The sequence below is a fragment of the Rattus rattus genome, chromosome 15, assembly GCF_011064425.1.
Source record: "Rattus rattus isolate New Zealand chromosome 15, Rrattus_CSIRO_v1, whole genome shotgun sequence".
NCBI classification, from domain to species: Eukaryota; Metazoa; Chordata; class Mammalia; order Rodentia; family Muridae; genus Rattus; species Rattus rattus.
The window spans coordinates 9,700,868-9,721,607 of NC_046168.1; the positions used below are offsets into that span (position 1 = coordinate 9,700,868).

The following is a 20,740-nucleotide window of genomic DNA, read 5'->3' on the forward strand; positions in this document are numbered from 1 at the left end:
CCTACTGTGGAGAAATAGCTATCCTGGAGACTATTTGCAGACTACAGATGGTACTCAATGTAAATGACAACAACCAGATAGAGCCAAGCTGACCCTACAATCAACAACAGGACAGGGATTCTGTATCAAAAATAAGATGCCCTCAGTCCCACTTCTACAATCGCACTGTAACCCCTACTGTTACAGGATACATGCTGCCCCCAGAAAACACTTGGTGGACTTGTACTCAGGGCTCACTCCATACATTTATGTCCAGGTTGTAAATATGACTAAAGATGTTCTAGTACAGCTCATACCTGAAATGAGTTATTACTCTGGGGAGGAAGTCTTCAAGCTACTAGCACCTCCAAACAATGGAGTAACACTTTTCCACTGTGGTACTAGATTCTCTCTTTGACATAGGGTTGGCCAGAGCTGCTAGTTATAGGGACCTCAGCCCTAATACTCCGAGATAAAAATTACAAGGTCCTATGGATGCAGATGTACAGGAGATGGAGAAGTCCACCACGACCCTGCAGGATTCCCTGTCCTCCCTGGCAGATGTAGCCTTAAAGAAAGAAGAGGCCTAGACTTGCTGTTCCTCTACCAGGGAGGATTCTGTACAGCCTTAGGTGAGAAATCTTTTTTCTATGCTGACCACTCAAGAGGTAGTCAAAGACTCCATGGTCTTAGTCAGAAAGAGACTCCACGAGAGAATAGAAAAAGAACAGTCTCAGGGTTGGTATGGGTCCCTCTTCAACTGGTCTCCTCGGCTGACCACCTTGTCTTCACTCTGACCGGAGCATCCTCTTATCCTGCCGATGCTGGCCTTGATTTACGGTCCCTGTGTAATCATGTGTGCTTTAATTATGTTTGTTAAAGAACAGATTTCCACTGTTCATTTGATGATAAGCAACAATACCAGCACATAAAAACATTAAAAACATCTCAAATATTTGAGATGTTCCATTACCGAAGTGGGTGGAAGGACTAAGAGGGATGGGACAGGTTGACTCCATGACAGGCTTCAAATGAACAGTTGAGGAGACGAGGCCTAAGTCTCTGTTTCCAAGATCTGGACAAGTCCAATCAAGCCAGTTACTAGAAGAAAAAAAACAAAAAACAAAAAACACAGAACAAAACCCTAGGCTTCACGCAGCTAGGCAGAAGCTGCCAGATGCCACCAACTCCACACCACGGCAATGATTCTGAAATTTCCATAGAGATGGACACACACCCGGGTAGTGGTTCTAGAATTTCCAGAGGTTCTAGAATGTCCACAGAGACGGACCCAACAGATTAAGATAGAGGTCACCTACCCTGGAATTACCCAAATGTGCTTTAAATTGGGCCTGCGAGCTCACTTCGGGGCTCTCCATCATAAAATGAGGGGACCCCAAATTCTGGTCTTCTACAGAATAAAATGCTCCTGGCTTTTACATACTATTTGAGTCTGAGGTATCATTCTTTAGCGCACAACGGAATCATACACCACCAGTTAGGTACCGGACTCTCTATTCTCCATCTTTTTTATGCTGGGATGCCTCAGTCCGTGCCCGCCCCTCCCTTTCACTTCTTGTTCTAATTTACCTCCCTCAGCAGCTCTTGCCAATCAGGATCTAACTGTCTCTTTTTCCCATTGCCTTTTCGGAACATTATGAAGAAGGTTTGTGATTGGTTGTTCCGAGCAAGGCTAGACCAATAAGAGGCAGAAGTTTTCGCTTCCGCGGAGCAAGTATTGTTGCCGCTGATTGGCTAGAGCGGCCGAGGGAGGAAAATGGCTGCGAATTCTTCGGTAGTCTCGGTGGCAGCGGCCGCCACGACGGTGCCGGGCGTGTCCACTGTCGCGGATTTCTCAGACTTGCGGGAAATTAAAAAGCAGCTGCTGCTCATCGCGGGCCTCACTCGGGAGCGGGGCCTGCTGCACAGCAGCAAATGGTGAGAGGTCGGGGTCGGACGGGGCGGCGCTGGATCTTGGCCTCGGGGGCTCGCGTGGCTGATGCAGTTTGTGTGGTGTTCCAGGTCTGCGGAGTTGGCCTTCTCTCTGCCCGCCTTGCCTTTGTCTGAGCTGCAGCCGCCGCCGCCTCTTACAGAGGTAAGGGCGTCATTATAGTGCGTTCCCGCTAACCGAAGGATGTGGCCCAGGGTACTCAGCGCCCTGTCACTGGAGGGGAGCCAGCTGCTCAGTGGGAGTGATGGAGCAGGGACGCCAGGATTTGAACGGGGCCTCACAAGGGAGTTCCTGTGTGGGGGCTGTTTGTGCCTTGGAAGATAGATGTAGCTTCTGCTGTTATTGAAGCTGGAAAGAATTGATAAACAATTATTGCTTAAGATTTCAGCCTCGGTGGAGATGAATGGAGGGCTCAGTGGTTAAGAATCCTTGTTCCTCTCTCAGAGGACCCCAGTTTGATTTCCAGCACCCTCAGGAGGTGTCTCAAAAGCACTTTTAACTTCAGCTCCAGGGGATCCAATACCCTTTTCTGTTCTTTACACACCATCCACACATGTTCCACACATGTGGTATACAGATATACATGCATACACATAAATCTTTTTAAAAATTTCATCGCGGAGAGATGGTTCAGTGGCTAGCATGTGCTGTTCTTGCAGAGGGCTAGAGCTCAATTCCTAGTTACTCGTGGGAGTTGTGGGTTGTTTATAACCTGTAACTCCAGCGCCTGGGACAGGGGATCCAACAATCTTTTGACATCTTCCTCCGGCTTCAGCAGGCACATGAACAATCTACATGAAGACACATACGTACCTAATTTAAATCTTTAAAAAAGAGGGGCTGCAGAGATGGCTCAGCAATTAGCAATACCTGTTGCTCTTCTGGAGAATTGACCTAGAGCATCCACAGGGGCAGGTAGCATTGCCTGTAACAATGTTCCAGGGCATCCAGGGCCTTCTGGCCTTGGAGGGCACCAGATATGCATGTGGTATAACAGATCTGTGTAGGCAAACCACTCATACGTAGAAAATTAAGACAATTAATAAACCCTTCAAGTCTTTTAGGTTTTGTAGACAATCTGGGCAGTGCTAATAAGCATATGAAAAGTTTTTGCCACCGAGTGAGATCATTGCTCTGTACCAAAATTATTAAGAGTATGGATTTGGGCCGAACTGTGTCGTATGCCTTTAATCCCAGGACTACAGCGTGAGTTCTAGGACATCCGGGGCTATATTAGAGAGACCCAAGTCCTGAAAACTAAAAAAAAAAAAAAATTTGTGCTTTGAAGCTCAAATTAGTGACACAGAACAACTTAAGCTCTTGGTCCACAATCTCCATATCTGTGAAATGGGAATAATAATAGTACCAGGTTCGTGTTGTGGAGAGAATTAAATGGGATTAAAGGTTTAAACTGCATAAAAATATTTCTGGGGTAGGTGGCACAGGAGCCGCTTAGGCCGAGGCCAGAGGATGATCCGCTTGGAATACAAAGTAAACCCAGTCCTGTGCAGTTCTTGTGTAGCATGTATGAGGCCCTAAGTTCAGCCCTCAGTACCTAAGGGCTATACCAGCCACACAGGATTCAGTCAAATTAACCATTCTGATTAAAAGGAAGATAGAGTGCCTGTGACTTGCAAGTACATCTTCATCTGTATTTCAGGCTAATATCAGTTTTAATTTCAACATTAATATCAGGGTTGGCAGGTGAATTTTTTGGTAGTGTTTGCTGGTCTCAAACGTAATCCATTGAGCAGATTGGCCTTGGCCTTTAAACTATCGTCCTTCCCCAGTGCTGAGATTAGAAGCACCTTACCCAACCTGGACGAATTTCATCGTACTTCATGTATAATCTTTACTTATTGTATATATGTGTGTGTGTGTGTGTGTGTGTGTGTGTGCACGCGTGCACACATGCCATGTCACATATGTTAAGGTCAGAGGAGAGCCTATAGGAGTTAGTTCTCTCGGTCTACTTCGTGGGTCCTGGAAATTGACTCAGGTTTCCTGTCTTGGCTTGGTGTCAAGTGCTCGTACCTTCTGAGCCATCTTGCTGGCCCCAGCACACTTGTGTGTGGCCCGTGTGCCCCAGGCAGGGGGTATTCCTCACTATAGTAATGAGCATAACTTAGTTTCCCCTCAAGACACCACTTCAGCTCTCCCTGCCTCTTCCCCCTCCTCCTCTTGCCTCCCTCACTGATTCTCTCTAACTCAGGGCCTCTTGTTGCCCAGACTGGCCTCAAACTGGCCTCAACTACACGCTGAGGAAAGCCTTGAACTCATCCTCCTGCTTCTACCAAGTGTTGAGACTAGGCATGCACGGGGGTTACGGATGTAGGGTGCTATGTCTGGTTTTCACATGGGCTCTGGGTGTGCAGATTCAGTTCATCTTGTGTGCGTGGCAGGCCCTTTACCACAGAACCATCTCCCCAGACCCCACCCTTTTACTTTGAGTCTTACTATAGCCCTGGCTGTCCTGAGTCTCACTCTGTAGACCAGGCTTGGTTTGAATCCACAGAGATCTGTCTGCCTCTGGCTCCAACTGCTGGGATCAAAGGTATACGTCACTATGCCAGGCCATTTTACATGTTGTTTGGCTTTACATGTAATATGTTTATTAAAAATACTGTATAAATTGTGTATAAATGCATGTATTTATACGTTTTGGGGAGGAGAAATGATCAGTCTTTCCTTTATCTGAGAATTAGTGAATATGCTTTCTAGGGGTGAACTTTGGCTGTTTGAGACCTAACCACTCACATAACCTGTTTTTTGTAGGAGGATGCACAGGATGTGGATGCTTACACCCTGGCCAAGGCCTACTTTGACGTTAAAGAGTATGACCGGGCAGCACATTTCCTGCATGGCTGTAATAGCAAGAAAGCCTATTTCCTGTACATGTATTCCAGATACCTGGTGAGGTCCACTTTAAGATGCTGTTCTGTTATCAGGAGCCATGTGTGAGCTAGGATTTGAACCTGGGTCATCGGGGGAAACAGCCAGTGCTCTTCATCACTGAGCCATTTCTTTAGCCTTGAAGAAGTTTAGTTTTTACATAGCTAGGCAGTGAGTCCCCAAATGAATGTGTTGAATATTTATATTGTAGTAATAAAAAAATGATGCCAGGCCTGGTGGCACACACCTTTAATTCTAGCACTTGTAAGGCAGAGGCAGATGGATCTTTTTAAGTTCAAGACTAGTCTGGTCTGCATAATGAATTTCTAGAAGCCAGCTAGGACTACACAAAGACCAGGTCTCAATCAATCAATTAATCAATCAGTTAATCAGTCAATCAATCAATCAGTCAAGCCAGCTAGGGCTACATGAAGATCTTGTCTCGATCAATCAATGAGGAGGAGGAAGAGGAGGAGCCGGGTAGTAATGGCATGCGTCTTTAATCCCAGTGCTTGAGAGGCAGATGCAGGTGAATCTTTGAGAGTTCAAGTCCAGCATGGTCTACAGAATGAGTTCCAGGACAGCCAGGGCTACACAGAGAAACCCTGTCTCAAAGAACAAAACAAACAAACAAACAAAAAAAAAAACAGAACCAAAACATAGGTAGGATAATTACCAACTGGATGACTGTTCTTTGGATTCTGTAAGGTGCTTTATAAAGCAGTACTAGAGAACTGGCAAGGTGTGGTGATGTCTATAATCTCTGTACTCTAGATGCAGAGAGTCGAGGATCCCGGCGAGTTTGAGGCTCTCTGGTCGCACAGTGACAGTGAGTTCCAGGCTAGCCAGTGGTAGAACCCTCACTCAGAATCCAAGCCTGAAGGCAGGACATGGTGGTGGAGTTTAGTTGGCAAGCATTGGTTGATTTAAAGTTTTATCACTTCTGTAGTGTGTTTACTGCTTATATCTTAGCTGCTAACATTTCTAATATAAAGAGCAGTGCAGAGTAATCCCAGCACTCAGAAGGCAGAGGCAGGAGTAGTTTAAGTTCAGACCCATGACGATGGTAGTGAGAACTGTCTCAGATAGACCTTAATAAATAAATGAATAAGTAAATGACAGCAGAGGCAGACTGACATTGTCCTGGTAATTGCTTGCTTGTTTCGAATACTGCCCTGGAACCATTATCCCCCTGCCTCTGGCTCTCTAGAGTGTCATGCTTACAGGCGTGCACTGCCCCATGTGGCCTTTCTCAGTATGTAGTCTGTGCATATGACAGAACCAATTTGGACGAGTTATGGTAGAAAATGAAGCAGCACTTGCTGAAGTTTGGGTGAAATTTCTCCTGAGGAGAATGTTCTAATGTAGGTGTACATGCTCAAATATCTCCTTTTCTTGAGACAGAGCCTCATGTAGCCCAGGCTGACCCTCAACTTTTGATATTTAGCCTGAAATGATCTTAACCTCTTCTGGTTCTCATCTTTCTACCTCCCACATGCCGGACTGCAGGAGTGTGCTCCCACGCCAGTCTGCAGTGCTGGGGCTCACACGCAAAGCGTCCTACATGCTAAGCAAGCTTGCTTACCAACTGAGCTACACCCTAGCCCCTTTTTGCTGTGGTCTGTATTAATGTTTTACATTGACTTACTTGTTTTTTCTATTTATCTTTGGTGGGAAGTGTGTCAGCATATGAAGGACAACCTGGGGTGTTGGTCTCTCCCTGCCTTGTGAAACCTGGGAATAAAACCCTGGGCATCGGTCCTGGAGGCGGATTCCTGCCGAGCCTCTCACTGGCTCCTTTTAAAGTTTTATTCATTTGCTTATTATTAGGTTTTGTTTTTTGAGACAAGAGTTTCTCTGTGTAACTCTGGCTGTCCAGGAACTCACTGTGTAGACCAGGCTGACCTAGAATTCACAGAGATCTGCCTGCCTCTGCCCCTAGAGTGCTAAGATTAGTCTGACTCCTTTAAAAACAGTCCTTCGTTTGGGACATCTGACGTTTCTTAGCCGTTTCTTGTTCAGGTTCCATGAGCTGACACTCGAGTGGGCTGGTACAGCCGTGGTAGACAGGCACTCGAACTGAACTTCAATATTCAGCCACAGAATCCATTGCTGAACTTTGCCTGAAACAGACTTTTTTCTCCCCAAAAGTACTTTTACCTGATGTTGCAAAATGATTTGTTTTTCTACTCTAGCCTTCTCTCCACATGGATCAAACGGGGCATTCTGCTTACAGTGAGAGCCGCCATCCCCTTCACATTCATTTCTTTACTTAGCAACAACAGGAGCTCATGGGCTCTCATATTTTTACATATCTGTAATTCACTACTATATATGTGTTTGGTGCTCAATTTATTCCATAGTTAGCCAGTGGGAACACCTGATGAATGGTTGTTTATAAGGCGGACGGCATTTTGCTTAGACATTAGTTAGCCCTGTAGATAGAATCAAACTACTGTTTTTATAATAAGTCAAACAACAAGAAACAACAACAACAACAAAAAACAAACTCTATTTGTTGATTTCTTTCTTTTTCCTTCTTACAGTCTGGAGAGAAGAAGAAGGATGACGAAACAGTCGATAGCCTAGGTATGATCCCCCACCCCCACCTCCACCCCCGATGACCTTTTAGACAAGAAATGGGAGCTGCATGCTTAGAGGCTTACAGGCCATTCGTGTGCCATGAGTAGACTGGGCAGTCTGTAGAACGGAGAGATCATGGCTTATCTCAGCTACTGCTGTCATCCAGCTCTGCCTGAGGCTGCTTGTGGGGCTTGGCCTGTGGGTTTGCTTGCCCTACTTGAATCATGCTTGCTTTCTGCAACCTAAGGTGGAAAATTCTGTTTTAATTGAAGCTTCTGATTTGTAAACATTGATAACCTAGGACTACACCTGCCATCATCTAGAATAAATGGATTTTGTGAGTGAGTGGGCTGTCAGCAGTTATTAGAGGGTGCAGGCATAGTTTTGGTGATGATGATGATGATGATGATGATGATGTATGTGTGTGTGTGTGTGTGTGTGTGTGTGTGTGTGTGTGTGTGTGTGTGTGGCGTGTGTGTGTGTGAGAGAGAGAGAGAGATGATGAGAATGAGCATCCTTTCCTCTCCTCTAGGACCCCTGGAAAAAGGACAAGTCAAAAATGAGGCTCTCCGAGAACTGAGAGTGGAACTCAGCAGGAAGCACCAAGCTAGGGGACTTGATGGGTTCGGCCTTTACCTGTGAGTGTCACCTACCAGGGCTGTGGAACTTTCTACTGCATGTTTGTCCTTTTAGTAGAGGAGACATTATTCTCAGGGTTAACCTCTCTCTTTCCCAGGTATGGGGTGGTGCTTCGGAAACTGGACTTAGTGAAAGAGGCTATTGATGTGTTTGTGGAGGCTACTCATGTTCTGCCCTTGCACTGGGGGGCCTGGTTGGAGCTGTGTAACCTGATCACAGACAAAGAGATGGTAAGTCTATGTGAGCTTCATGGGAAACCTCCATTTTTTTTTTTTCCTTTTTTCTTCTTTTTTTTTTTTTTTTTTTTTTTTTTTTTTTTGGAGCTGGGGACCGAACAGGGCCTTGGCGCTTGCTAGGCAAGTGCTCTACCACTGAGCTAAATCCCCAACCCCGAAACCTCCGTAATCTTGTGGGGACAAAGTGCTGCCATCGTAACTGTTGTTCATAGCCAACTCTTTGCTGTTAGTGTTTTGGAACAGCCTGTGAAGGCTGACCTGGGGCTCACTAGGTAACTTAGGATTCATTTAGCCTGGTGGTTCTGCCTCCAGGAACTTTGGAAGTGTAGGTGTGTACTGTCATGCCTGACTTTTTGTTTGTTTGAGACAGAGGCTCTCCATGTAGTCCTGGCTATCCTGAAACTCTATTTAGACCAGGCTGTCTCCCAGGCTTCCAGGTGCTACTATACCTGCCTTAAAATCTTTATTAGTCTATCTGTGAGCTTTGTTTAGAGTATTCATTCTGTCTTTCAGTTGATCAAGTAACAACACACTTCCCTAAAGAGCTAACGGTGGGCTAGGCATGGTGGTGAATGCCTTTAATCCCAGCACCTGAGAGACAGAGCTCTCTGGGTTCAAGGCTATCATGATCTATATTTTGAATTCGAGGCAAGCCAGAGCTAAATACAACAAAAACTAAAAGTGGGTTTATTCTTTCCTTTCCCCAACAGCTGTTTGTGCTGCTGAGTCAGTGTCTGGAAATGTCTTTATCTGTGTTTGCCCTCATGTTAGGCTCTCCTCACCTTGAAATATGCAAAAGCATATTATATCTTGCTTATCAAAATCTCTCGTCTCTTGCCTGTGAGATGTTTTCTTTTTTTCCAAGTTGATCATTATTAACACTCTTCAAGATTCTCTGGTTTCCACGGGAGTGAGTGCATTTGGTGTTGGTCATAGCAGCTGTTAAATCTAGATCCTTCAGTGAACTGAAAATGTCATGTGTACACCAGTTCCAAAATTATATCTTTTAATTATTAAGAAAAAGACTTACTTGGTTTTATTTTCTATATATGAACGTCTGCCTGTGTGAATGTATGTGCACCATATGTGTGCCTGGTGCCCAGGTCAGAAGAAGCCATCAGAATCCCTAGTTAAAGGCTTGTGAGCCTCCATGTGGGTGCTAGGGATTGAACCCAGGTCTGCTCAAGGGCACTTTTTTTCCTTTTCCCTGAGATACATCTCTTTATGTAGCCCAGGCTGTCCTGGAACTCGCTATGTTGACTGTACTGTAGATCAGGGTTTCCCAGAGCTTCTTTCCCAGAGCTTTCCCAGTGTTTCCCTCCTGCTTCTACCTCCTAAATGCCAGGATTAAAGTGTGCTCTTCCATGCCCACTTCTCCCTCCCTCCCTGTCCGTCCATCCGTCCGTCCATCCTTCCTTCCTTCTTTGCTTCTCTGTGTAGCTCTAGCTATCCCATGTTGCAGTAAAAATTAAAAAATAGATGTGACTGTTTCCATGTGTCACCACTCACATTGGCCCCCTAGTACTCTCGGACCCAGGCGGTCTCCCCCTGGTGTTAGTTCTGGCACCATAGGGCCATATAGAACTAACATTAGTTTATGTCAGCGGTGGCTGGTTCCAGTGTGGCACCATGTCACATTAGCCTAGCTATTGTCTAGCCCCAGCAGTCTCTCCACTCCCATTGCTAGTCACCCTGGCCAACCCTGGCCAGCCAGAACTCTCTGGTTCCAGCCACTCACCCGGTAAAATCAAGACTCACAAATTGTAACCCAACAATCAGATTTACATGTTAAATTCTCAGTCTACAATAAACCCACAGAATAAATTCACTGCCAATTAATAATGATAGAAACCGCCCACCTAGACAAGATAAAATTGACCTAGCTCACCTGGATTGGAATAATTTTCCTTCATCGACTCCATCTTGATTCCTCTTGTTCCTTCTTTTCCTTCTTAGACTTTTCCCTGCCTACCCTTCTCATCCAATGATAGACTAGACCTGCCTTGCTACATAATGACATCATCCTACACATCACCCTTTCTGTTTAATTTAAAAAACAAAACAAATCTTTTCATCAACTATAAGCTGTGTACAACTATTACCATTAGAAAATCATCCAGATAACTGTGTTTTCTGAGTTAATTAGCTTAGGTAGGCTATAAGACTAAATTAGTCTTCAACTCTCAGAAATCTGAGAACGACTAATATTATCTGAAATTATGAGAAGCACAAAACAGCTTCTAAAACTTAGCTAACTTATAGAGATCGCTGATCACCTGGACAGGCCCTCATTTCTCACAATGTTGGAGCATCAGTGCTCAGCCTCCTGGCCCAGGATCATCTGACGCTTTGTAATGTAGAATTTTGATGGGCTGATGATTCTGGCTCAGCAAAGATTATCAGTCGCCTATTCTGCACAGTGTGTCCCTTTCTGGACAGTCTTTGTCTGTAGATGAATCGAGGCGATCCTTGCCCAGTGGCTGCCTCACCACAACTGAAGCAACTCCACTGATGCTCGATTTCTTCTTAGAAGTCAAGAAGGGGTGCCGTCAGGAGCAGACAGGTCAAATGATCTTTAAAAAGAAATGTCCATAAGTGTCACCCCATGTTGGGTGCCAGTTTGTTACAGTAACCTCTCCAACCCAAATAAGCCTGTACAAAGAAAACACAGCTCAGTTAATATGAGTACGAGCTGCACGCCTAGGGCGGGCAGATCCACCACTGCACTTCTCTGTGCCCAGCCATGAGCTCCCTTATTACTTGTGGTTTCTCCAGACCACGTGCTTCAGCTCCATCTTCCTTCCACCTCCACTTCCTCCTTCGTTCCCTTCTCTCTTCCTCAACCCCCACTTCAGCTCCACCTTCCCTTCCCTTGCCCAATCACAGGCTCTGCCTTTATTTTATAAGTTAAAATGGGGAGAAAAGTTCGCCTGAGTACTGACTAGACCGCCCTCCTAGAGAAGTGAAATTAACATCAAAATGCAAACAGCTCCAGGGCAGTCCACACCAATGCTGCAATGTGCTGTATAGACCAGGCTGGTCTCAAACTCACGGATCCTTCCGCCTCTACCTCCCATGCACCAGAGTTAACTAATGTGTGTACCACCATACTTACATAGTTTCTTTTCTTTTTTAAGATGGCCTCTCTATGTAGACCAGACTGGAATCAAATTCATGGCAGTCCTCCTGTCTCAGCCTCCTGAGTGATAGGATTTAAGATGGGCCCTTCTTAAATCACTTTGGTGAGCAGGCATTCTGAGATGTTTTATATATATGTATGTGTATATATATATATATACATACATATATATATATCAAAAAAGTATCTTTTTAATGATATCTGTTCCTTTCCATTCCTTGATTCTTAAAACATAGACAGTACTGATGAGGATTAGGTATAAGGTTTTTGTTTAATTTCATAGCAATTTAATAATTTTGGGATATGGATTAAGTAAAATGTTGAAAACAATGTAGATCACAGGAGATTGCCAAAATCCCCATGGCATATGTTTGTTCCGCCATTTATGTTTCCTCAGGGCTCCTTGTCTGTTTCTATCTATCTAGAGTCATGGGTCCCTCCCTGTATACTCCTTGGTTGGTGGTCTAGTTCCTGGGAGCGCTGGGTGGTCCGGTCAACTGATGTTGTTCTTCCTATGGGGTTGCAATCCCCCTCAGCTCCTTCAGGCCTTCCGCCAGCTCCCCCACCAGGGTCCCTGCCCTCAGTCTGATGGTCTTACTCTCTGCTGTGTGGTGGGGTTGACTTGTTTGCATATGACTTCCTCAGACCAAGCTCGATCCTTGTAGTCACCACAGTCTTACTGTTACTCTTGCCTGTAATGCACTTTTTTCCCCTCGTCTCTCTTCCTATTTAGATTTTTTTTTAAAATTTATTTATTTAATGTATATGAGTACACTGTCGCTGTCTTCAGAGCCCCCAGAGGAGGGCATCGGATCTCGTTACAGATGGTTGTGAGCCACCATGTGGTTGCTGGGAATTGAACTCAGGACCTCGGGAAGAGCAGTCGGTGCTCTTAACCACTGAGCCATCTCTCCAGCCCCCCTATTTAGATTTTAATTCTCAAATTTTGTGTGGTTTTGGTTTGTTTTGTGTGTGGGGTGTCTGTGTGTGTGTAAGTCTATCCCACTGGGCCAGCCATTTTTTTTCCTAATTATGGGAATTATGGGATTATCCTGTACTCGTTTGTAAGTGTTCTAATAAAATTTTAGTGATGAATCCTTTTACAAAGTAATGATTTTTCTTCGGTGTTCTTCTGGGGAGAAAGGCCAGATTATATTAAGTGTGTTCCTCTCTCCTGGTGCCAGCTGAAGTTCCTGTCTCTGCCTGACACGTGGATGAAGGAGTTCTTCTTGGCTCACATATACACAGAATTGCAGCTGATAGAGGAGGCCCTGCAGAAGTACCAGCATCTCATCGACGTGGGCTTTTCCAAGAGCTCATACATCGTTTCCCAAATCGCAGTTGCCTATCACAATATCCGAGGTGAGCGAATGAGGATGTGGATGCCGACAGGCAGAGCTGCAGGTCCTTGGGTTTTAGACTCTGCTTTCTCTCTGCAGATATCGACAAAGCCCTTTCTATTTTCAATGAGCTGAGGAAACAAGATCCTTACAGGATTGAAAATATGGACACGTTCTCCAACCTTCTCTATGTCAGGGTAATTTGTTTCTCTTGATGAAACTCCTGTATTAGATTTTCATGTTTGCACAGCGAAAGAGGAAACAGCCTCAGGCTGCCTTTTCAGGCTTGCTCACGCGGTCTCCCCTTCTCTCCCAGAGCATGAAGTCTGAATTGAGTTACCTGGCACATAACCTCTGTGAGATTGATAAATACCGAGTAGAGACGTGCTGTGTAATTGGTGAGCGTTAACTACATCTATTTGTTTTAAGCTCTATTTCTGTCTTTATTTTGTTTTATTCTATTTTATGACAGTGTCTCATTATATATAGTTCTGGAACTTGCTGTGTAGATCAGGCTAGCCTTGAACTCACAGAGATAGCATGCATTTGCCTCCTGGGTGTTGGAATTAAAGGCAAGACAGAACCATCAGACTTAGCTCGACCTCGGTTTGCTTTGTTTGTTTAGCTGGTTGGTTGGTTGGTTTATTTGTTTGTTTTTTGTTTTTGATACAGTAGCAGATTACTGAACCTATGCACAACCATTTGTACAGACTGACATAAAACCCATCTTGCTAGCCCTGGTTATTTTTTTTTAAAAGATTTTTTTTTCTATATATAAGTACACTGTAGCTGTCTTCAGACACACCAGAAGAGAGCATCAGATCCCATTACAGATGGTTGTGAGCCACCATGTGGTTGCTGACCTCTGGAAGTGCTCTTAACCACTGAGCCATGTCTCTAGCCCAACTGGCCCTGTTTTATGATTACTTTTACTATATTTATTTGTGTGGGGGTGTGCATGTGTATACCAAAGTGCACTGTGCAGGTCTGGGGACAACTTAAAGAGATTTTCTTTCTTTGGTGTGAGTCCCAGGGGTGAACAGAGTATCCAGCCTGATAGCTAGTGCCTTTAGCCTCGGAGCCTTCTTAGAAGTTTTTTCTTTTTTTCTTCTTTTTAATTTTAAATTTTATTTAAGTGTAATGACGTTTTGCTTCCATAATGTGCCTCATGTCCCTGGAGGCCAGAAGAGGGAAGGTCGCACCTTGGAACTGGTGGTTGTGAGTAGCCATGTGGGTACTGGGAATTTAACCCAGGTCCTTTGGAACAGTAGCCTCTGCTCTCTGATGAGCGATCACTCCAGACCCATCTTAGAGGGTCTTTGAGTGAGTGTCTCTCCCTAGTCTAGAGTGATGGAAAACTCTTTAGCTCACACTGGCTTCTAATTCATGCTGCTGCCTCTGCCCTAGATCTCGGGGATTAGGATTATTGATAGGAGCTGTGTCTGCCTTGCTTTTGAAATTTTTATTGAAAAATATTTGTTTGTGCTCACGACTCAGCCTATGGGTACTGGTATCTGTCCTCAGAGGCCAAAGGCATCAGATTCCTCTGGGGTTGGAGTTACAGCAGTTGTGAGCTCATGACATAGGTACTAAGAATCAAACTCGGGCCTCCTGCAAAATCAGTATACACCCCTAGCTGCTGAGGCACCTCTCTCCTTCTGTTTGGCTTGCGTTTTGTTTGGTTTGGTTTGGTTTTGAGATAGTTGTCTGGGCCTCATATAGCTTCGGCTCTAAATGAACCTGATAATGTGACTTTGAACTGGTACTGATTCTCCTCTCACTTCTAAATGCCAAGATTATAATCATGTGCTGCCCCCACCCACCTTGTATTTCTGTTGCTTGAGAAAGACTCTTATATTTAGAATTCACTATGTAACTAGGGATGGCTTTGAATTAGTCTCTTGACTACTTCTCCAGTACTGAGATTGCAGGTGAATTCCTTTCTTTTTTCTTTTTTTTTAAAAGACAGAGTTCTAGGCAGCCTGGTCTATACAGTCAGTTCCAGGAGGCTTACCAAAATGGACTCCTTTATGTACTTGAGATTTTCTTATTTTACTTAGTGGTATCTCACGTTTTCTGCAAGTTAGTGTCATACGTATTATGCCGTCTGTGTTTTGGCTGGCATACTTGTGCACGTATAATTTATACATAAGGGAGATTTTATTTTGGTTTTTGAAGTAAGGTTGGGGCTAGGAGTTTGGTTCAGTTGTGAATTGCTCTCCGAGGCACTGGATCCATTCTCTAGCACAGATAACTGAAAAAAGTAAACACAGTATTTTAAAAAGAAAACCCCTTCAAGGTTCATGACAGTCTAGTTGGTTCCTTTTTTGAAGATAGATTTTCTCTGTGTTTCTCTTGTTGCCCTGAAACTTAGTCTGTAGATCACACTGGCCTGGAACTCACAGAGATCTGCCTGTCTCTGCCTCTGGAGTGCTGGGACTAAAGGAGTGTGTCCCCAAGCCTGGCTAAGAAAAGCTTTATTGGAACAGTTAGCAAACCACAGGACTTACCTGCTTTAAGTTCATGGCTGAACAGATTTTGTTGGTAGATTTACAGTTTTTTTGTAGATTTACAGTTTTTTGGTAGACTTAACAGTTTTTTGGTAGATTTACAGTTTTGTTAGCAACGTCACAGTTGGAATCCTACCAGCAAAAATATTGTTGTCTGACTTCTTTTAGGTAGCAAATTTCTTTCTTTCTGTCTACCTCTAGCTCTAGCTCTCTCTTCTTTCCTGGCTGCCTAGAACCTGCCAGCAGACCTACCTGACGTTTCCTCTAAGACGCTGGGATTTGGGGCATTCTCCACCCATTCGGGACCATGAGTATTGTGGCATCTAAAGTAATTTTTTTTCTTCCTGGATTATGTCCCATTGTTTGCTCTACCATATTTTGCTTATTCATTTAGGCCTCAGTAAGACAGGTAGCTTTTAGACTCTTAGTATCTTTTATAGCCTCCTAAATTGTTCTTTTCTTTTCACAAAACAGTAGAAATAGAACTGCAGTGATTCATGGGGAAGAACTCAGAGCTCTACCTTTTTAGTCCTTTTGAGAAATTCCTTTGAAGTCTGGGTTTAAAATAATACAGTTTAGAACCACTAATCCAAACAAAAATCAAGTTGGGTGTATGGCACACGCCTTTAATTCCAGCTCTTGGGAGGCAGAGGCAGACTGATCTCTGTGAGTTCAAGGCCAACTTCATCTACAGAATGAGTTCCAGGTCAGCCAGGGCTATGCAGAAACACTGTCTTGAAAACCAAAATATAAAGCACCACAAAAATACCAATCTAAAGCAGGCTTAGAAAATTCTTATATTACAAAATTGTATATAAATGCTATATCTAGCCAGATGATGGTAGCACATCCCTTTAATCCCAGCACTTGGGAGGCAGAGGCAGGTGGATCTCTGCAGTAAGTACAGCCAAGTGGAAGCCTGTCTCGAAGAACAAAGCAAAACACAAAACCAAATATAGAAACGAGGGGAACAGTTTTTTAATTTTTTATGTTTATTTTTATTTATTTTTAAAGGTTTATTTTATGTTTATTAATTTTTGCCTGTATGAATATATGTATATGCTGGTACAAGAAGAGGCCAAAAAAGCATGCCAGACCTTGTGGCACTGGATACAGGGGTTGTCAGCTGCCCTGTTGGTGCTGGGAACTAAGCCTGGATCCTTTGGAAGAGTAGCCAGTATTTTTAAGCCACTGAGCCATCCATTTTCCAGCCCCTTTAATTGTGTGTGCGAGTGTGTGTGTGTGTGTGTGTGTGTGTGTGTGTGTGTGTGTGTGTGTGTGTGTGTGTGTGTGTGTGAGAGAGAGAGAGAGAGACAGACAGACAGACAGACTCTGGATCTTTTTGTTTATTCTGTTTTCTGTTCAGGCAATTATTACAGCTTACGCTCCCAGCATGAGAAAGCAGCGTTGTATTTCCAGAGAGCCCTGAAATTGAATCCTAGGTACCTTGGGGCCTGGACGCTGATGGGGCATGAATACATGGAAATGAAAAACACATCTGCGGCTATTCAGGCTTACCGGTGAGCATCCAGTAGAGGGGTGCAGGGGTGAGTGGAGCCAATTCCCTCGGTGGTGGGGGGCCTCTTATTAGTCTCTGTTTGCTAACTTTAATTCTTTTTGCCAAGTAACTGGTCCATTTTGTCTGTTTCTTAGACATGCCATTGAGGTCAACAAGAGAGACTACAGAGCTTGGTATGGCCTTGGGCAGACCTACGAAATCCTTAAGATGCCGTTTTATTGCCTTTATTATTATAGACGGGCCCACCAGCTTCGGTGAGTTGGCCAATGTGGGAAGGGTATGAATGGTTTGGTCGTTTTTACTAGTGGGTTTATAGGATAATTATAAGCATAAAGTAATTAAGTGAAGCATTTTGTTGAAGAGCAGTCCTTGCACGGATTTGCAATAGCATGGAAATAGTGGAGGCTCATCTTTGAGTTGAAGACTTGAGTAAAGTCTTTGCTCTGACAATGTTGTTCTTTTTCATAGTCCCAACGATTCTCGTATGCTGGTCGCCTTAGGAGAATGTTATGAGAAACTCAATCAACTAGTGGAAGCCAAAAAGGTACCTCAAAAGGCAGCCTAGAGAATGGGAGCAGAAATCTCCTGTTTAAAGGGAGCTTGGGCTGTATATACTGTGGTTTGTTTTGTTTTTGTTGTTTGTTTCTTTTCTGTATTCTGATCTATGTGAACACAAAATGAATATTTTGTAGCTACATAGTATAAAAAGAAGTGTAGGTTGAGATTATCAGTATGGATGTCTATATGGAATTATCGCCATTAGGGAAAATGCTCTGCATTCTGCAAGCCTGAATTTCTAGAAGGCTTGCCTGGCCTTAGCACTAATGTGACTAATTGTTTCACATGAGCAGTAGTCTGAAGTGACCTGTTTACTCTTTGACAGTGTTATTGGAGAGCATACGCTGTGGGAGATGTGGAGAAAATGGCTCTGGTGAAGCTGGCCAAGTGAGTGAATGCTTGGGATACTTAGGCCGGTTCTCCTGAGGTGCTGATCGTGTATGAGTATGCACATGGAGTGGGCTGTGGAGACTCTGGGCTGGAAACTGAGCACCCTTTTCTCTTCTTGTTTTCTCCCCCATGTTTAGACGAACCCAGGATCTTATCCATGCTAGACATGGATAAGACATGGAGTTATGTTCTAGCCCTAGGCTCTTGACTGTAGAGAGTGACACTTCACCTTAAGTTGGGAATAGATTTCCTATTAGGCAAGAGATAAAAAATGAGTTGAAAAAGAGAGGACTAGACTAGCAGTGTGGTTTGGTGGTTAAGGACTTGCCTGTGTGCATGGGAGGATTGCTCAGTACTCAGTCATTTGAGATAGTTCTAATGCTCAACAATATTAATAGGACATTTTTGCAAGGGTATATCATGTAATTGTCCAGTTTAAGTTAACTGCTTTTTTAGATAAACATTTTAAAATTTTGTGTGTGTGGGCGTGTGTGTATGGAGGTCAGAGGACAATTTGTGGGAGTCAGTTCACTCCTGCCACTATGTGGGTCCTGGGAATTAACACAGTTAATAGGCGTGTCTTCAAGTGCCTTCATCCGCTGATAATATTTTAATAACTATTTTTGTTGTTACTGTTGTTGGTGATGGTGGTAGTTTTTTGAGTTTGTTTGTTTTGTTTTGTTTTGAGACAAGGTCTTACTCTGTAGCCCCGGTTGAGACACCTGTTGCTTTTTTAAAATTGATTATTTGGGAATCTCATATCATGCAACCCAATTGCACTCACCTCTCAGTCCTCCTCCCCCACATTACCCCCCCCCCGAAAATAATAAAATTAGTCCATTTTTGGTTGTCCTTATGCCCACTGGAGCCTGGTCACCTGTCGTGGCCAGTCCCCTGTCAAAGAAAGCCAAGCTCTTCCAGACAGGGTCTCTCTGTAGCCCTGGCTGTCCTCGAACTCGCTCTGTAGACCAGGCTGGCTTCAAACTCAGCCTGCCTCTGCCTCCCAAGTGCGGATTAAAGGCGTGTGTTACTGAATTCAGCTCTATGCTTGGAGGACACTGAGAGTCTCCTGGGTCTCAGTATGTTATTTATGTTAAAATTTACTCGTTTACTTGTCATTTCTGATTATAATTACATCTTTACTTTTTAATTTTTGACTTGCTTTGTGACCTGACTTATTTAAAGCTCGATTTCTTTTGTAGGCTTCATGAACAGTTGACTGAGTCAGAGCAGGCTGCCCAGTGTTACATCAAATACATCCAAGATATCTATTCCTGTGGGGTATGTGTCAGAGCCTGAGAGCCACGCCATTGACGGGTTCTCGTCACCTCAGTCACACCTGCTTTCCTTATCTAGGAAACAGTGGAGCACTTAGAGGAGAGCACAGCCTTCCGCTACCTGGCCCAGTACTATTTTAAGTGCAAGCTGTGGGATGAAGCTTCAACTTGTGCCCAAAAATGTTGTGCATTCAATGATGTGAGTATTAGATTTTAAAGGGTTTGGATTTTAGGCCAAAATAGATGGTCTTTACCATGGTGTGTAGGGAAGCTTACTTTGACCTGTGTAAGTCATCTGTCAATAGTACATTTTTAACAAAGGGGGCAGAACTCCTTTTATTTGTAAGGAATGATCTGAACAGTATTTTAATAATCATTTTTTGAGACTAGCATTGAATATATTTTGAAACATCTGTGACTTTGTTTCAGACCCGGGAAGAAGGTAAGGCCTTGCTCCGCCAGATCCTACAGCTGAGGAACCAAGGGGAGACACCCACCTCTGACACGCCTGGTACCTTTTTCCTCCCTGCCTCACTGTCTGCAAACAACACTCCCACACGCAGAGTTTCTCCACTCAACCTGTCTTCAGTCACACCATAGTTGACTACTCTCAAGTCAGACCAGTATTAAACCTTACCTCCAGTAAAGAACAGCCACGTCTGTTCTCCCAAGGACCTAAGCTCTTCTCCTTTCTATAGACAGAAACAGCCTGAGGGACAGCCTATGGAGCCACCTTCAGAGGCAGGCAGATATATGGCAGGGGACAGACTGTCTTCTGCCAGCCAACAACTCTTCCTTCTATTCAGAATGGCAGGTCTTGGCCTTCCTAGTCTCTCCACTGAAGCAAGGTTTCAGTGCTGCGAGTTGGGTGGGCAAGGAACAGAGCAAAGGTCATCATGCTTGTCCTCTGCAAGCAGGGAGGTTAGCTTTGAACAACGACTTTTTTTAAAGCAGGGTTTCTCTGTAGAGCCTAGCCTGGAGCTTTTCTGCCTCAGCCTCCCTAATGACAGGATTACAGGAATATGCCATGAGGCATGGCTAGAATACCTTCCTTTTACTGACAGTCAGAGTTCTAATGCCAGAGATTAGGTTTAAATTGAGTGGAGCTATCTGTGATCTTGTGGAGTTTTCAAAAGAAGCTGCCTAAAACCCTCCAAGTGAGAGTCTCAGTGAGCATGAACTGGCTCACATGAGGGCCAGCCAGCCACAGCTATATACCAGATGAAAGCAACCCGAGGAGACAACTTCATGGACATTTTTGAAAGGAACTTTTTTACTTCAGATATTAAAGTTTATGCTGGTATCTTTTAGTAAATGCTTGATGTAAATTTTTTTTTTTTAAAATCTCCAAAAAGATTTTCAACCTTACCTACAAGGTTGAAGGAGTCATCCTTTTTTCTAGGTTTCAGATACCCTTGATGTCTGCTATAATGAGCTCGTGCAGTAGGTGCTATAGACCATTCTGTGTTTAGGATCTAGCCTTCCTTCTCTTGTACCAGAACATTTATATTCTCCTCTTAATGGGAGGAATATGAGCTGGGTGTGGTACAGTGGTGCATGTCTTTAATCCCAGCACAACTACCAGGCCAGACAGAGCTACCCTTTGGGTATCTCATAGCGTTTTACTCATTTCCTAGCATGCACTAGGCTGGGTTCCCACTGCTGTTCCCGTCCAAGGGCCCAACAGGCCAGATGGTATTTATATCAATTTTCTGTCCCCCTTTTAT

General features: G+C 44.1%; 1 protein-coding gene across 1 annotated transcript; it reads left to right on the top strand.

Moving 5' to 3' along the window:
• The first annotated feature begins 1,728 nt into the window (after window positions 1-1,728).
• Cdc23 (cell division cycle 23) lies at window positions 1,729-20,328 on the top strand. Its single transcript, XM_032885542.1, has 16 exons — window positions 1,729-1,917; window positions 2,002-2,074; window positions 4,706-4,843; window positions 7,369-7,411; window positions 7,938-8,043; window positions 8,142-8,274; window positions 12,604-12,781; window positions 12,859-12,956; window positions 13,076-13,157; window positions 16,636-16,789; window positions 16,923-17,042; window positions 17,257-17,332; window positions 17,672-17,733; window positions 18,939-19,017; window positions 19,093-19,212; window positions 19,443-20,328. Exons 1-16 carry the CDS (start codon window positions 1,757-1,759, stop codon window positions 19,611-19,613), a joined length of 1,794 nt encoding a protein of 597 aa, XP_032741433.1. The 5' UTR covers window positions 1,729-1,756; the 3' UTR covers window positions 19,614-20,328.
• The last annotated feature ends 412 nt before the right edge of the window (window positions 20,329-20,740 follow it).

Coding starts and splice junctions, on each gene's coding strand:
- Cdc23 (XM_032885542.1), top strand. CDS start 1,757: ATGGCTGCGAATTCTTCGGTAGTCTCGGTGGCAGCGGCCGCCACGACG. Junction 17,043..17,256: donor AGACGGGCCCACCAGCTTCG/GTGAGTTGGCCA, acceptor TCTTTTTCATAG/TCCCAACGATTCTCGTATGC. Junction 19,018..19,092: donor AAGATATCTATTCCTGTGGG/GTATGTGTCAGA, acceptor TTCCTTATCTAG/GAAACAGTGGAGCACTTAGA.